Source organism: Hemiscyllium ocellatum, chromosome 5 (genome assembly GCF_020745735.1).
Source record: "Hemiscyllium ocellatum isolate sHemOce1 chromosome 5, sHemOce1.pat.X.cur, whole genome shotgun sequence".
Classification (NCBI taxonomy): domain Eukaryota; kingdom Metazoa; phylum Chordata; class Chondrichthyes; order Orectolobiformes; family Hemiscylliidae; genus Hemiscyllium; species Hemiscyllium ocellatum.
In genome coordinates, this window is record NC_083405.1 from 95795780 (window position 1) to 95814763 (window position 18984).

The 18984-nt window shown below is 40.2% G+C and overlaps 1 protein-coding gene across 1 annotated transcript in view; it reads right to left on the bottom strand.

The window, feature by feature from the left end:
* The window catches only part of LOC132815792 (rho GTPase-activating protein 21-like), a 249534-nt gene that overhangs the window by 58321 nt on the left and 172229 nt on the right, over positions 1-18984 (bottom strand). The window contains exon 8 of the mRNA XM_060825005.1: positions 1622-3716. Coding sequence (XP_060680988.1) covers positions 1622-3716 — 2095 coding nt within the window. The remainder of the gene's footprint in view (positions 1-1621; positions 3717-18984) is intronic.

Below are 18984 nucleotides of genomic sequence, written 5' to 3' on the forward strand. Positions count from 1 at the left end.
TGGTAAACTGGTTAGTAAGGTTAGATCATATCGAATACAGGAAGAGCTAACCATTTGGATACAAAATTGGCTTGAAGGTAGGGTGGTGGTGAAGGGTTGTGGTTATTTTTCAGACTGGAGGCCTGTGATCAGCGTTGTGCGAGAAGAACTGGTGCTAGGTTCACTGCTTTTTGTCATTCATATAAATGATTTGCAAGTGAATACAGAAGGTATAGTTGGTAAGTTTGCAGATGACATCAAAAGTGGTGGTGTAGTGGACAGTGAAGATTACCTCGGAGTACAATGGAACCTTGATCAGATTGGCAAAGGGGCCGAGGAATGGCAGGTGGAGTTTAATTCAGATAAATAGGTGGTGGTGTACTTTGTTAAGGCAAATCAGGGCAGGACTTATAAACTTAATGGTAAGGTCCTGGGGAGTGTTGCCAAACAATGAGACCTTGGGGGCAAGGTTCATTGTTTCTTGGAAGTGGAATCGCAGGTAGACAGGATAGTGAAGGCAGTGTTTGGTACACTTGCCTTTATTGGTCAGTGCATTGGAGTTGGTATGTCATAATGTGACTTTACAGGACACTGATTAGGCCCCTTTTGGAATACTGTATGCAATTCTGGTCTCCCTGCTGTAGGAACTATGTTCTTAAACCTGTAAGGGCTCAGAAAAGATTTACAGTGTTGTTGTCAGGATTTGAACTTTACAGAGAGGCTGAATAGGCTGGGGCTATTTTTCCTGGAGATCAGAGGCTAAGGAGTGACCTTATAGAGGTTGATAAAATCATGAAGGGCATGGATAAGGTGAATAGCCAAGGTACCCCCTCCCCGCAAGAGTGGAGGAGTCCAAAACTGGTGGGCACAGGTTTAAGGTGGGGGGGGGAAGATTTAAAAGGGACTTAAGGGGCAACGTTCTCATGCTGAGGGTGGTGCACATGTGAAATGAGCTGCCAGAGTAAGTGGTGGAGGCTGGTACAATTACAATATTTAAAAGGCACCTGCATGGGTATATGAATAGGAAGGGTTTAAAGGGACATGCATCAAATGCTGGCAAACGGGACTAGATTAATTTGGGATATGAATGAGTTGGATCGAAGGATCTATTTCCATGCTGTACAACTGTATGGCTGCAACAGGCAATTAGCAGAAAACATGTTTCCTGGAAAGTACAAATGCTTAATACACATCTAGGCTCCGTTCTGGTACTGCTTAGTAAACCTGAAAACACTCCCAGCTCAATAAATCTACATGAAAATATCTTCTGTTAAACTTATTTTTTTCACTTCCATATTTTTATTTAGGGCAGCATTTGCGCTTAACATTCAAGCTATACAAGAACGAAGAATCACTATTATTCCTTCCCAAAAATATCACAACTTATAATACTTGCAACAATTCAAGGTGAGATGAAAAAAAGAAACCAAGGTATTGAAATTGCAAATTATATTCAAGTTACTTCTGCCAAAATCATTACGATTTGTATGAAAGATTATTTTATAATAAATTATTTCTACACATAATAATATTATGAAACAAGTACAATTTTTAATTTTTCTCCTGAAATATTGCTCTGATATTTTGGTAGAATGAACTTTTTACATTTAACTTATTCGAGAAAGTCGGTTTCTGATCTTACCTATAAAGGGGATAGAGGCCAATGAGTCATCCTGTGGGCTTGAACTTGATGCTTTCCTCTGATCACCCATCCGTTTAATATTTACCTCGCGACGTGTATCATTAGGTAGCCAGCAGGTCGGGTCTGCTGCTGTATCTGGTGAGTTTACAGCTAAAATATATGACTGATGTCTTAGTGGTTGTGGTGCTAATTTACTTGAGGCAAGTTTTTCTCTCAAAATCACAGTCTCTTTTATGTCTGAAGGATCCTGTTCTTTAAGTCCAGATCTAAGATCAATCTGTTCTAGACAATTCTCTTCATCTAACTTAACTTTCTCTTCTAGTTTACTTTCAGGTTTCAGTTTTTCCAATTCTTTATTCTTTTGTCTAATTGATGCATTGGTAACACTGGAGGTAGCAGCAGCCTTTAATATCCTATTAGTCTGCACAAAAGGCTGTGCAGATGTCGGTGCTGAACATGAAGCTGATCTTACAGCAACAGCAATTTCTGCTGTATGATCAGGCACACTTTCAGCTCTTGTCCTCGACTCCAAATGCTGGCCACATAGATTACTATGATTTACCATTCTTGGATCTTTTAATGCATCAATACCAATACTTTGGGTAGGAGAAAAAACTGATGTTGCACAGGGGACAGTGGTGGTTAACAAAGAACTTGGCAGGGTAGTTTGAAAGGACATTGGTAAATAAGATTTTTCTTGAGAAGGAACCAGAGGTTGCTGCCCTGTATAAATGGACTGGTGATCCCTTGAATGCGGAATAGGTTTCATATCAGTAGCAACCTTCCAAACTGGCAGGGCAGGACTAGAACGTGCACTGCTTCGAACGTTGGATCGCACCTTTATACCATCAGTGCTGGGAACACTTGAAGGAAGACTATTGTTCTGAGACTGTGCCGTACTACTGGTAGATATGAGAGTTGCTGAATGCCCAACGTGTCTCGCAGGATGCCGGAATCCTTCACGTAAATAAAGCCTGTTATCCAATTCATTAATTCTAGCTGTTTGATTAAATATGCGCTGCACCCCATTCTCAGCTGCATCGTGTGAATTTATTGTTCCAATATCTGCAGGTAGACTGCCCAACATTTCCGGTTGTTTTCCCAGATAGTCACAGGACCGTGTCCTATGATTCTGTGGTCCAATTACTGGTGATGTTAATGCATCCTGTGAAGCACTTCGTGGCCAATTTTTCATTAGAACAGATTCTCCTAACCGTTCCTGAGACACACTACGGTATCTCATTGGTGCAGCTTGGCAAGATCGATCATGTGATGTGCTCCGACGTCTTGCTGGAGTTGTTATGCAGGTTGGAGAGGTTTGTTGATAATCTGTTGAATTTTGAGCTGCTGCTCTCAAACTATCTAATCTTTCCTGTATTGTCCTACTACCATACATGTGCAAACGTCTATTTTCTGTATATTCTTTGTAAGTTTTATAATTACGCCAGTCTATATTTTGGTGCGAAGTAACAGTTGAAGGTGAATGGTGATTTGGGATCGAAGAGTCTGTGGTTTGAGGTGTAGATTTACTGCAAATAGCATCTGAATATGATCCATAGATTGTCTGTTTACCAGCATTCGTGGTAGAGGTAGTTGTTGTAGTGTCTTTTACCCTACCACTTGTAACTTGATGAATCGTATTACTAGTTAAAACAGCTGAAGAGGAGGTTGTCCTCGTTCTTGCTTTCTCAATGGCATGGTCAGTAAAGCCATAATGTACTTCTTCTGTTCTGAGAATTGGACTTGAATGATTAATTCTACCAGGTGCAAAATCAGCAACCCTCTCTGAAGGCACAATAACAGTCCTTACTGTTTCATTGCAAACACACACAGCAGTATTAGTTTTTGCAATATCTGAAGATGGAACTTGCACTTCGGTCCAACATCCTCTATCGGACGCAGCAACGGTTCGTACCGACCTATTAATTTGTTGTCTCCCTCGAGAAGGCTCTGGTGGTGAAACCTCCATGGGCTGAGCCCCAGGTGAACTGGAGTTGTTCAATCGAGGGTAGCAAACAGGTGGTGGTTCAGGGATATTGTGGGCATTGCCAGTGTATGGATCGTTGCCTTTTAAGTAGGCATCTTGGGAATATGCCTGAAAAGGATGAAATATATAATACATTATGAAAATAAACAAATACAACAGGCACCATTTCATTTCAGCAACCATGATCCAATGAAAACAGTGAATCATAATGGAAACAGCTATCAAACTGTTTTATGTCCCACAAATTAAAGAACATGAAGCATTAAATTTATATTCATCCTAGTTCCCTTAATACGATTCTGCCAGAGATTATCACTTTCCTGAGGTATTAAGCTCTAATATTACTGATATTGACCCACCCTTGCCCTCAACCTATTGCAGGTGGAGAGTTTGTCAAGTGAAATATGGTTATGTTACCTGCCAATTATTCCACAGCAATTAACAAGGGGCTCCAATTTAAAATTTACTCTGGTTTTACAAGGGTTTAGAAATTCGGCAGTGAAATTTCGGTGGTAGACTCTGGTTCTAAGGGTCAGCAACTCTTTGATCACTCCTTGGAGTGTACTCCTCCTAGTTCACAGATCCCTCAAGGAATCCTTAAGCCATCCCTCAAATCCCTAAACTAACTGGTGACAACTCCCAGCCCTCCTGTTTGTAGTCTTTAACTTCTTCATTTCATAGAACCACTCAAGGAGCCAAGCAGAAATTCCTGACAACTAGTATTCCTTCTAATATTCCCAATTGTGTACGCAGCTGCCCAGAAAACAGATCAAAAAAGCAAAGATGTTTTCTACAAACTTGAGTTCTTCAGCTATTATCGAACACTGCCTTCTCTTCGTAAATATTAGAGCCTAAATTTATTCCTGAAGCTACCGAAGTTAAACTGCAAGGTATCATTATAAATTTATCCTGACCTCTTGAATCCCACATATGGTATATTTATTGCTCCGCTACTACAGGAATCAAACTCGTTATTCGATATCATACCTTTATTCTTTACCTATCAACTTTCATTAATATTCTTAAAGCTTTATTTTTAAAATAAAAAAGAATGCAATAGATTTTTGCTTGAAGCCAATATCAATATATATTATGCTACTTGTTAAAGGGTGTTTCCTAAATTTATGCACCTGAATTATAGAGTTTTATTTGAATAAGCTGACCTTTGCATTATTGGCCCTCTACTTTCTATTAAGACTAACAAAGCCCATTATCTTGCTTTTGTTTCAACCAGGACAACGGTTGTCACAAGATTTCTCAGAATTACAAATTTCTGCCATTGGCAGTGGCATGCTTGTAAAGGGGAAACCAAGTTACCGTTGTGATTCAATCCCTCCCTTAATGAAATACTAAACTATTAAATTTAAGTCAGCAACTTAAAGAACTCCAGTGCAAGTTAGGTATTAAACTTTGGACACAAGTTTTGTTTTTTTCTTAATATTCCTTCAGGGGAGTGGGTTTTTTTTGGGGTAGGACAACACTTATTGCTCATTTGTGATTGGCCAGAGGACAGTTAGGAGTTACAAATGTGGGTCTGGAGACACATGTAGGGAAAACCAGGTAGAGATAGCAGATTTCCTTCCCTGAAAGACGAAGTTTTGCGACAATTGATAGCGGTTAGCCAAACATCTGACAATTCTATGGCTTTAAGGAGGCGTCCAGAGTGCTGTGCTGGAAAAGCACAGCAGGTCAGGTAGCATCCAAGGAGCAGGAGGTGGTATGTTTGGTACCTTTAAGGTGGTGTGTTTGGTACTACTTTTTTTTCTTAACTGAAGGAAGGTTGGGTTGAGACAGAGGCAGTGAGCAGTCTGCTCCTAAAGCTAGTAAAGTCAACAGCTTGTGAAGTCTTGGACCTTTTTTTTGCAAAAGTTGGAACAATAGGAGCCTGAATGGGTGAGGTCATACTCCCACAGAATCAGGACTTTTTTTTCTTTAAGTTTCAGCCATCAGTAGTAGTTGCTGCTGGGGTCCTGAAGCTGATTTTCTTGTTACAGCTAAAAGCTGGGGGTTCTCTTCCTGTTGTAGAATGTCATGTAAGATAATTTATTACTGAATTTGTCTTCACCAAGTATGTATTTGTGGGATGTTATTATATTGGAACATAGTAATTAAATATTTAGTAATATTTAATAATTAAATAATCCATTATTCTATTATGTCTTCTAGTGAAGTCATTCTAATTTCATCTTTCTTTTGTTGTACTTTAATTATAGTGTATGAATAATGTGCATTTGGTTTCAAAACTGGTAGCTTGATCAATCGAATTGCATCTGGTATGCAGCTCCTGACACTTACCTTTAAAATAAGAACAAGTTAGGGTCTAGGCTATCTTTTCATATTTTGAGGGATTGATCTGGTCTACAACAAACTCATGTCTTCAGAATATTAGACTGGTGTTCTAGATTATTAGTCCAGTTACCACTAAGCCACTATCTGCTTGAGCCAAACTGTAGATGAAGCTACTGGCTGCCTTAATACAGCTAAAATGCTCTGGGTTCATTCAAAAAGTGATGATCAAAGGTTGCAGAATAAATTAAATGGTTAAAATCTTATTTCCACTTGCAGAATAATTTACAAAACTACTTATAAGTGCCAAATATTTTTGTTGCTGAAAATGTGTTGCTGGAAAAGGGCAGCAGGTCAGGCAGCATCCAAGGAACAGGAGATTCGACGTTTCGGGCATAAGTCCTTCTTCAGGAATGAAGAAGGTTTCCTGAAGAAGGGCTTATGCCCGAAACGTCGAATCTCCTGTTCCTTGGATGCTGCCTGACCTGCTGCGCTTTTCCAGCAACACTTTTTCAGCTCTGATCTCCAGGATTTCGACAAAACATCTCAAATGTTTACCCTTTTCATTTCTAAATTAAGTAAAACTGCTTTATTATTAAGCAAGAATATGTCTCTCAGAGAATAACAGGATATGAAATACGAAGTGGAAAATCTCTAACTAATAGTAGCATTCATCTACATTATGTTTCAAGGTTTGGTTCCTTTGATAAACTGTTGCCAAATTTTTTTTTGTTGCACAGGAAACCTTAATCATTTTAAATCAAACATGAAATTTACAAAGAGTTAACAAATGGTTTGTTAATTCAAACAAACTTGAGCATTCCTACTTTGATCTATGTTAATATGCAAATATACTGATAAAATCACTGTGTCCAACCATAAGAACAAAATAAACTTCGTTCTTAATTCACTTGAGGTATAGCTTCTGGTTACATAGTTTCCTGTTCAAATCCCAACATGCACAGATATCATCCAAAAACATGTCCCAACCATCATTTAAGCTTGTTAGTAACCAAAACACACTCACTGTAGACATGACAACGGATCTAAGGGATCTCCAAAACTGGGTGAGGCTATCAAATACAACTTTGCTCATACTTCTACCATATCACTTACAGCCATAGGAGATGTACAGCACGGAAACAGACCCTTCGGTCCAACTCGTCCCGTTTGCCAGCACTTGGCCCATATCCCTCTAAACCCTCTCTACTCATATACTCATCCACATACCTTTTAACTGCTGTAATTGTACCAGCCTCCACCACTTCCTCTGGCAGCTCATTCCATATATGCACCACCCACTACGTGAAACATTTACCCCTTAGGTCCCTTTTAAATCTTTCCCCCTCACCCTAAACCTATTCCCGCTAGTTTTAGATTCCCCCACCTCAGGGAAAACACCTTGTCTATTTACCCTATCCATGCCCCTCATGATTTTATAAACCTCTCAGCTCCAGGGAAAATAGCCCCAGCTTACGTAGCCTCTTCCTATAACTCAAAATCTCCAACCCAGGCAAAATCCTTTGTCAATCTTTTCTGAACCCTTTCAAGTTTCACAACATCTTTCGAGAGCAGGGAGACCAGAACTGCACACAATATTCCAAAAGTGGCCGAACCAACATCCTGTACAGCTGCAACATGACCTCCCAACTACGATACTCAATGCCTTGGCCAATAAAGGAAAGCATACCAAATGCCTTCTTCACTATCCGATCTCCCTGCGACTTCACTTCCAAGGAACTACGAACCTGCATTCCCAGGGTGTCTTTGTTCAGCAACACTCTCCAGAATCTTACCATTAAGTGTAAAAGTCCTGCTTTAATTTGCCTTTCCAAAATGCAGCACCTCACATTTATATAAATTAAACCCCATCTGCCACTCCTCAACCCGCTGGCCCATCTGATTAAGTTCCCATTGTACTCTGAGGTAACCTTCTTTACTCTGGATGTAGGTTTGCTCACTAAGCTGGAAGATTCATTTCTAGACATTTCGTCACCATATTAGGTAACATCTTCAGTGAGTTCCAGATAAAGCTCTGCAAGTGTGTCCTGCTTTCTATTTATATGTTTGGTTTCCTTGTGTTGATGATGTCATTTCCTGTTTTTTTCCTTAGGGGGTGGTAAATGGGATCCAGGTCAATGTGTTTGTTGATAGAATTCCGGTTGAAATGCCATGCTTTGAGGAATTCTTGTGCGTGTCCCTGGCTTGTCCTAGATGGATGTGTTGCCCCAGTCAAAATAGTGTCCTTCTTCATCTGTATGTGAGGATACTAGTGAAAGAGGCTCATGTCGTTTTGTGGCTAATTGATGTTCATCTATCCTGGTGGCTAGTTTTCTGTCTGCCCAATGTAGTGTTTGTTACAGTTCTTGCACAGTATTTTGTAAATGACATTAGTTTTGCTTGTTATCAGTGCGGGGTCTTTCAAGTTCATTAGCTGCCATTTTAGTGTGTTGGTGGGTTTGTGGGCTACCATGATGCCAAGGGGTCTGAGTAGTCTGGCAGCCATTTCCAAAATGATTTTGATGTGGGGGGAGCGGCTAGGGTTGCACTAAACATGCACGAGAATTTCTAGAAAGGTTCCAACTGGAACTCTATCAACAAACACATTGACTTGATCCCATTTACCACCCTTTGAGAAAAAGAACAGGAAATGATGTCATCACAGGAAATGACATCGCCAACCCAAGGAAATCCAAACAGATGAATAGCAAGCAGGAAACACCAGCAGTGCTTCATCCTGGAGCTTACTGAAGATTTTACCTATTGTGGTAACAAAACATTTGAAAATGTACCTTCCAGCTCAGTGAGCAAACCTCCATCTAGAACCTCAACCCGAGCTACAAGTCTTCTCAAAACTCTAACCTTCTTCGTGTCCACTACATTACCAATTTTGGTGTCATCTGCAAAATTGCTAACTATACCTCCTATGCTCACATCCAAGTCATTTATATAAATGACAAAAAGCAGTGGACTGAGCACTGATCCTTGTGGCACACCACTGGTTACAGTCCTTCAGTCCGAAAGCAACCCTTCATCACCACTCCGTGTCTTCTACCTTCGAGCCAGTTCTGTATCCAAATGGCTAGTTCTCCTGGTATTCCATGTGATCAAACTTTGCTAACCAGTCTATCACATCTACCACTCTACCTTCATCAATATTCTTTGTTACTGCTTTCAAAAACTCAACCAAATTAATGAAACATGATTTCCCCTGTTAACTATCCCTAATCATCCTAGCCTTTCCAAATACATATACATCCCTCAGGATTCCCTCCAACAATTTGTGCATCACTGATGTCAGGCTCACCGGTCTATAACAGGCTCTCAAATATTGTACAGCAATAAATAAAATGAAAAAGTTAGCAATGTACAGCAGTATCCATGACAAAAAAGCAAAGTTATGAGATACGAACATAAGAACTAGAAGCAGGAATAGGCGATTCAGCTCCTTGACCATGCTCTACCTTTGGATCTGATCATGCCTGGTCACAGTCTCTGCTTCAACTCCATTTTCCTGCCCACCCTCCATAACCCTTCATCCCATTTGGAATTAAAAATTTTCAATCTCCTTAAATTTATTCAATGTCCCAGCATCTACCATACTCTGGAGTAGTGAATTCCATAGATTCACGATGCTTTGAGAAAAAGGATTAAAACCTGCTATCTCTTATCCTAAAATTATGATCTCTTGTTCTAGATTGCCCCACTAACAGGAACATCCTTTTTAAAATTACCTTGTCTAGTTGATGTTATGTATCCTTACATTCCTCCATTTGACCTCCTTTCATTCTTCTAAACACCAGAGAAAATAGACCTTGGGAAATAAGGCAGTGCAGGTGACTGAGGTGACAGTGGGGGAGCACTGTGAGGCCAGCGACCATAATTCTATTTGTTTTAAAATAGTGATGGAAAAGGATAGACCAAATCTAAAAGTCGAAGTTCTAAATTGGAGAAAGGCTAATTTTGATGGTATTAGGCAAGAACCTTCAAAAGCTGACTAGAGGCAGATGTTCACAGATAAAGGCACAGCTAGAAAATGGGAAGCCTTCAGAAATGAGATAACAAGAATCCAGAGAAAGTATATTCCTGTCAGGGTGAAAGGGAAGGCTGGTAGGTTTAGGGAATGCTGGATGACTAAAGAAATTGAGGGTTTGGTTAAGAAAAAGAAGGAAACATATGTCAGGTATAGACAGGTTAGATCGAGTGAATCCTTAGAATAGTATAAAGAAAGTAGGAGTATACTTACGAGGGAAATCAGGAGGGAAAAACAGGGACATGAGATAGCTTTGGCAAATAGAATTAAGGAGAATCCAAAGGGTTCTTACAAATATATTAAGGACAAAAGGGTAATGAGGGAAAGAATAGGGCCCCTCAAAGATCAGCAAGGCAGCCTTTATGTGGAGCTGCAGAAAATGGGGGAGATACAAAAAGAGTATTTTGCATCAGTATTTACTGTGGAAAAGGATATGGAAGGTACAGACTGTAGGGAAATAGATAGTGACATCTTGCAAAATGTCCAGATTACAGAGGAGGAAGTGCTGGATGTCTTGAAACGGTTAAAGGTGGGTAAATCCTCAGGACCTGATCAGATGTACCTGAGAACCCTGTAGGAAGCTAGAGAAGTGATTGCTGGGCCTCTTGCTGAGATATGTGTATCATGATAGTCACAGGTGAGATGCCAGAAGACTGGAGGTTAGCAAACGTGGTGCCACTGTTTAAGAAGGGCAGTAAAGACAAGCCAGGAAACTATAGACCGGTGAGTCTGACCTCAGTGGTGGGCAAGTTGTTGGAGGGAATCCTGAGGGACAGGATGTAATGTATTTGGAAAGGCAAGGACTGATTAGGGTTATCTGGATTAGTGGTGCTGGAAGAGCACAGCAGGTCAGGCAGCATCCGAAGTGCAGCGAAATCGACGTTTCGGGCAAAAGCCCTTCATCAGGAATAGTCAACATGGCTTTGTGCGTGGGAAATCATGTCTCACAAACTTGATTGAGTTTTTTGAAGTGGTAACAATGAAGATTGATGAGGGCAGGGCAGTAGATGTGATCTAGATGGACTTCAGTAAGGTATTTGACAAGGCTCCCCATGGGAGACTGCTCAGCAAGGTTAGATCTCACGGAATACAGGGAGAACTCGCCATTTGGATACAGAGCTGGCTCAAAGGTACAAGACAGAGGGTGATGGTGGAGGGTTGTTTTTCAGACTGGAGGCCTGTGACCAGTGGAGTGCCACAAGGATCGGTGCTGGGTCCTCTACTTTTTGTCATTTACATAAAATGATTTGGATGCGAGCACTAAAGGTACAGTTAGTAAGTTTGCAGATGACACCAAAATTGGAGTTGTAATGGACAGCGAAGAAGGTTACCTCAGATTACAACAGGATCTTGATCAGACGGGAAAATGGGCTGAGATGTGGCATATGGAGTTTAATTCAGATAAATGTGAGGCGCTGCATTTTGGGAAAGCAAATCTGAGCAGGACGTATACACTTCATGGTAAGGTCCTAGGGAGTGTTGCTGAACAAAGAGACCTTGGAGTCCAGATTCATAGCTCCTTGAAAGTAGAGTTGCAGGTAGATAGGATAGTGAAGAAGGCATTTGGTATACTTTCCTTTACTGGTCAGAGAATTGAGTACAGGAGTTGGGAGGTCATTTTGCGGCTGTACAGGGCATTGGCCAGTGTTGGAATATTGTGTGCAATTCTGGTCTCCGTCCTATTGGAAAGATGTTGTGAACTTGAAAGGGTTCAGAAAAGATTTACAAGGATGTTGCCAGGTTTGGAGGAGTTGAGCTGTAGGGAGAGGTTGAATAGGCTAGGGCTATTTTCCCTGGAGTGCTGGAGGCTGAGGGGTGACCTTGCAGAGGTTTACGAAATTATGAGGGGCATGGATAAGATAAATATTCCCTGGGGTGGGGGACTCCAGAACTAGAGGGCATAGGTTTAGGGTGAAAGGGGAAAGATATAAGAGAGACCTAAGGGACAACTTTTTCACGCAGAGGTTGGTACATGTATGGAATGAGCTACCAGAGGAAGTGGTGGAGGCGGATACAATTGCAGCATTTAAAAGGCATCTGGATGAATATATGAATAAGAAGGGTTTGGAGGGATATGGGTCAGTTGCTGGCACGTGAGACTAGAGTGGGTTGGAATGTCTAGTCGGCATGGACGAGTTGGACTGAAGGTCTGTTTCCATGCTGTACATCTCTATGATTCTAACTAACCGAATAATCGATTATCCAAATGAAATATTGCCCGCCCATCTCGTTCAGATAATCGGGATTCCTCTGTACATGTCTGAAAACTCATGTTTTCACAATATACATTCCTACTTGTGTATCATCTGCGAATTTAGCTGTCATATTTTTATTGTCCTCATTTACGTTATTGACATTAATTGTGGAACAATGAGGCGCAGTAAACTCCTGCAGGACTCCACTCGACATATACCGGAAATCAGACAAGGATCCTTTTGCATACACTATTTTCTGCCAGCCAGCCAATCTTTTATCCATACTAAAGTGTTATCCCATATACCATGAATTATTATTTTCCATAATAACCTTTGACACAGCATCTTTCAAATCTATTTTTCCATATCACCAGGTAATTGTCAATGTTCCAGCTGTGCTGAAAGAGCTGAAATATTGCTATTCCTTTACATTGGTATTTCTTGCAAATGTCCTGAGTGCAAAGACAGTTGCACTGAAACATTTTGACAAAAATCTGTCCTTATTCAACAGTACTCAAATTCTGTAATACCAAATAGCTAGTTTTAAAATAAATAAGATTACAGAAGATTGAGCTTGCTACAATGCACTCACTGGGTAATGAGGCTAACACAAGATGGATAAATAATAGGTGCCAGATAATTAAGGATTTATTTCATAATGTTCAATGAATATGCATCCCATTTTGAAAGGAGGGTGTAGCCGCAGTAAATACAGAGTTTGAGGAGGGTTAGTGCAGATTAGATGAGCCAAATGGCCTTTTTTTGCACTCTGGAGGCTCTATGATTCTAAAATGGAAACACTGAGGCAACTAAGGAAGTTAAGGATGAAATCAAATTTTTAAAAAAATTACAATACTGCAAATATTGTAGAATATCTGAAAGTCTTTAGAAAACAGTAAAGGATGTCTTAAAGTAAAATTAAAATTAGTAAACTCGCAAAAAATATAAAAACAGCCTAAGTTTCCACATGCATATACAAAGAGTAGCTAAAAATTAAATCTTGGTACCCTAAAAGGATGAGACTGATGAATTCATAATGGAAAACAAGAAAATAGCAGACATACTAAGCAAGTATTTTATATACATCTTCATGGTAGAAAGAACAAAAGGTATTTCCAGCATTGTAGAAATTCAAGAGGCAATGGAAAGAAATAACTTTAAATATTTAATCACTGGAGGAAAAAATGCCATGTGCCCTGGAAACATTGACCTGCAACCCAAGGTCTTAAACAAGGTGTTTGCACAGAAAACTAATTGATTATAATCTTCCAAAATTCCCTAGATTCTGTAAAGGTCTCAGCTGATTGGGAAAATGTAAATGTTACACTTCAATTTAAGAAAGGAGAAGGGGCAGAAATCAAGAAACTATAACCATTTGGTCTCTTTTCCATCATTGGAAAAATTAGATTAGACTAATTCCCTACAGTATGGAAACAGGCCATTCTGCCCAACAAGTCCACACCGACTCGCCGAAGAGTAATCCACCCAGACTCATTCCCCTAACCCTACCCTACATTTACCCTTGATTAATGCACCTAACACTATGGGCCAATTCAGCTGACCTGCACATCTTTGGATTGTGGGAGGAAACCGGGGCATCCGGAAGAAACCCACGCAGACATGGGGAGAATGTGCAAACTCCACACAGATAGTCACATGAGGTGGGACTCAAACCTGGGTCCCTGGCACTGTGAGGCAGCATTGCTAACCACTGAGCCATCGTGTCACTCCCGTTCCAAAATGTTGAAATGCATGAAGGAGGAAGTAGCAAGATGAATTTAGAAAATGATAAAAATCAAGCAGCACCAATATGGTTTATGAAAAGAAAATACTACAGCATTTTGAGGACGTAATAATCAGGGAGGATACTACACAAGAGGCCATAGTATGCTCAATAATGAGCGTAACTAGAGGAATGACAAACCAACAGAAAACAAAGTTGAGATAAATGGATAATTTTAGCTCAGCTGGGTCCTGAACTATTTACAAACTATATTATTGTCTTTTTAAAAAGAGCACTCTATATTGTTACCAAATTTACTGACAATACAATAGGTAGAAAAGCTAAGTTTGAGGAAAACTAAAGTGTGCAAGGGGATAAAGATTTAAATAACTTAGCAACAATTTGGTAGATTCCATTATAATATAGGAAGTGTGAATTTGGTCAGAAGACTCGAATAGCAGACTTAAATGAAGGGAGATTTGGGTCTCCTCATAACATGCATCACAAATCATCAGCATGCAGAAACCATAGTTTATTTAGAAGGCAAATGGAACACTTGCATGTATTGCAAAAAAGTGGAGTAAATTTCAAGAAATTCTTGTTAAATCTGTACTGCGCATTCATGAGATTGCACTTGGATTACTGCAGAGTGTTTTGGTCTTCTTACTCCAGGTATACTTTTGCATTGAAGGCAATTCAGAAATGTTCACCAGGCTGTTCCTGGATGAATGAGTAAGTTCATGAAGAAAGATTGAGCCATGACTTATTGGAATGTACAAGAATTCAACCTTTTTGAAACACATCAAATTCAGATGGAGCTTGAAAGGGTAAATGCCGAGATGATGTTTCTGCTTACAGAGATCCTAGAACTAGAAGGTATTGTTCCATAATAAAAAGATGTACATGAGGGGGAATTTCAACTCATTATCCCAAGAGAAGTAGATGTTGGATCATTGAATATGTTCAAGTTTGATTATTGGGGCAGGGGGAAATGTAGGGTTACAGATGCAAGCAAGGTGGTGAAGTTTAGACATCAATGTGGAGGGAGCAAAAAGCCTATTCCTTCTCTCAAATCCTACACTAGCATAACTAATTCCAGTTTCAATACAGGCAATTAATATCTTCTAGATATAGTCACTAAAATCTATTTAAAATGGTAGCTGCATTTGCATTGTAAGTGTGTTTGGAAACGCGAACCTCAAACTCAGTAATTGCAGCAGAGAAGAAAAGGAAACATAGGCCAAAAACATCAGGCAAATGCCTAAACCACACTGTTTGTGGACCAGAAGGACAAGAATTATTTCCCATAGGCCTAGGTCAATCTTGTCAGACCCCATCAGACAACATTCTCCCGCTCCCCCCACCGCCCCCATTCCAAACTATGAAAATTTACCCCTAATCCCAACCACCAAACGTCATATCCTAATTGATACGCCATCCCGTTTCATCCACATTTTATAATTGATATCTTTAACCATAAGCTCCCTGTTCCCACAATGCCAGAACTCCCAACTTGGATGGCTGTTGGGCCAGAAGATTGTTGAAAAAAATGTAAAACCAACATCCTCATGAAATTAGGCTCAGATTTAGATATTTACAGTACATAAGAGGGCCGTTCAGCCCATTGTGCTTGCGCCAGTAAACAAGGATTAACTGCACTAATTTCCTTTTCCATTCTTGGGCTACAGGCCCAAAGGATATGGCAACGCAAGTGAATACCTAAATATTGCTTAAATATTATGACAGCTTCTGATTCAAGCACACTTGAGAGTGATCTCAGGCTCCCAACACCCTCTGGGTGAACAACCAAGGGGCACTGATTTAAGGTAAGAGTCAGCGTCTCAGAGACGTATAGCACACAACCTGTCCATGCCAACCAGATATCTCAACTCAATCTAGTCCCACCCGTCACCACCCGGTCCATATCTCTCCAAACTCTTCTTATTCATATTCCCATCCAGATGACTTTTAAATGTTGCAATTATACCAGCCTTTAGCACTTCCTCTGGCAGTTCATTCTATACATGCACCACCCTCTGCGCGAAAACGTTGCCCTTTGGGTCCTTTTTAAATCTTTCCGCTCTCACCTTAAACCTATGCCCTCTAGTTTTGGATCTCGCACCTCAGGACTGTTCACCCTATCCATGTCCCCCATGATTTAATAAGCCTCTATAAGGTCACCCCACAGCCTCCAAAACTCCAGGGCAAACAGCCCCAGCCAGTCAGCCTCTCCCTACAGTTTGAGCCATCCAACCATGGCAACATCCTAGCAAATCTTTTCTGAACCCTTCCAAATTTAATAACAGATTTCCTCTAGCAGGGAGACCAAAAGACAGAAGGCTAAGAGAACTCTTAGCTTTCTAGCTCGTACCTTAAATCTATGCAACCTGATTAATGACTCCTGGACTCATGGAAAAATGCCTTTTTTAAAAAAAAGTCATCCCAGTTATGTCACTCAATTTTACACACCACTACCTGGTCCCCTCTCAAACTTTGCTTCTCCAAGGTTGTCTGGTCTTTCCTCATTGCTCAGCCAGAGTAAATTGACTCTGCATCCAATCTCGTGCAATCATATCCCTCCTTGAATTTGGTAACCAGAATAACTTGCAGGATTTCAGTCATGGCCCAACCAACATTATATATAATTTCAGCATAGCCTCCCTGCACTTGTACTAATAAAGGCAATTACCCAATTGGTCTTATTACCACTTTGTCTTCCTGCCCTGCTTCCTTCAGGGATTGCCAGATGTTCACACCAAGGTCTTTCAAGTCATCAGATCCTTCCATGGGTCCAAACTGTTCAAAGTATAATCCCTTGCCCTATTAGCCTTCCCAGGTGCATTAACTTCTCCTTTTACACAAGGACATAAAAACCAGAAGTAGAAGTAGCCAATTCAGCCCTCAAAGCTGCTCTGCCATTTGATACAATCATGGCTGGTCTTATCTCAGCTTCAACTCCACTTTCTTGCCCACTCTCAATAATCTTTCAATTACTAATTAAAAATCTATCTCCTCCTTAAATTTACTCTATGTCCCAGCATCCACTATACTCGAAGGCAGTGAATTTCACAGATTTATGACTCTTTGAGACAACTTATTTTGCCCTATTTCTGTTTAAAATCTGCTACCCTCTAACCTATATTCTCTTTGTTCTAGACTGCCCCACAAGTAGTAGTATCCACTCTATGTCTCTGCTGTCAATTCCCTTTAACAGCCTGTAGCCTCAATTAGATCTGCACTCATCCTAAATTCTACCAAGTGTAGGCCTAAACTGGTCAATCTCTCTTCATAAGACAATACACTCATCTCTAGAATCAACCTTTCCCAGGTTGAATTCCATTTGTCATTGCTCTGCACATCTTTGAGAAACTTCTTAATCATACTCCTTAAGTCCAAATTATTAATCTACACACAGACAATATGGACCCCAGCACAGAGCTCTGTAGAACTTCACTGGAAAGAGTTTCAGTCACAGAAACATCTCTCTACTCTGTTTCCTACCATAAAGGAAATTTTGGAACCTTGGTGCCACTTTGCCTGGGATACTATAGGTTCTTGCTTTCTTGACTAGCCTGCTAATTTGTCAAACACAACCTTGCTCTAACAAATTAATGCTGACTATCCCCAATTAGTCAGTGTCTATCCAAATACATATATAAACTGTTCTGCAAACTCTTTGTAATAACTTCCCCAACAATGCTAGACTGATTAATCTACAACTTTCTGGACTGTCCTTTCCTCTCCTCCTCTTAAATAATGAGACAACATTTGCAGTCTTCTAGTTCTTTATCATCTCACCTCTGGTGAGAGGAACTTTAAAATTCTGGTTTACCATTCAAAGCTACCCATTTGCTTTTTACCAGCTCAAAGGAAACATCAAGGGCATTATTTCAATTCAAGACATGCTTGCAATGTTAAAAAAACTTTAAATTTAACAAACTAAAAAAAATTCCTCTTGCAATCTTACCACTGTTGTAAGTCTTTACAACCTGTAAATAGCCAAATGAAAGGAATCACAGCACAAGCTGGTTAATTCATACAGTGACAGAATATTCTGTCATGATGCTGCTGGATTCAGCAAGCTATAAATATACCTACTCTCTATGGAAGATGCCAGTGAGCTTAAGAATTATGTATCAAGCATAATACTTACTATTTTGAGTCTCATTGTAACATAACCTGGCGTGCTGTGGCTTTAAATCATTAACCCAGAAAATATGGCTCATTTATGACAAATTGTGAGGAGTCAAAATTTTCATAGCTTTCACAGCCTCCCTATTACCTAGATTATACCACATCTCCAAGCTCTGTGTTACTGCTCGTTTTATAAATCATACCAGCTGCTATAATATTTCCAATAAAAAAATCCAAAACCATCAGCAGACAGCAGTTACTCTTAAGTTTTGGAAAAGACTTGTAGCTCGAGTTGTGGATATGGTCATAGAATCATTTGCCAAGCTGGTGTGTTTTTCTGCAGACGTTTCGTCGCCTCGCTGGGTGACATCGTCAGTGTGTCTTCGATAAAGTATTGGCAGTCTGTCCCGGCTGGTAATTATCTTTTTTTTGTCCTTCCAGTTCTGTGTCTGAGTGGCTTGTATATGGGGTCCAGTTCAGTATTTATTGATTGAATTCCAGTTGGAGTGCCAAGGCTTCAAGGAATTCTCTTGGGTGTCTTTGTTTTGACTGTGCTAGGATGGTTACATTGTCCCAGTTGAATTCATGCCCTTTGTTATCTGTTTTGTGCACTCGTATGGTCAGTTTTCTTCCTATTTTTCCTATGTAGTGGTTTTTCACATTCCTTAGAGGGTAGCTTGGATGCTGGATGTGGGTGTCGAGAATTAAATCTTTGCAAGGAGCTGATGAAAGATGTCTACTGGTTTATGGGCCACTAAGATTCCTAGGAGTCTGAGTAGTCAGGTAGTCATTTCTGATAGGTCTTTGATGTATGGTATGGTCTCTGTGTTTGGTCGTGTAGTGTTTTCTTCTAGAGGTTTATTACCTAACTACTGGGGGATAGTGCTCTTGGGGTACCTGTTTTGTTTAAATCCCTTGAATAGGTGCTCCTGTTCTGCCTTCTGGAGTTCTGGGTTACTGCAGTGTGTCCTTGCAGTGTTCAAATGCAGCATCATTTGTCAGTCT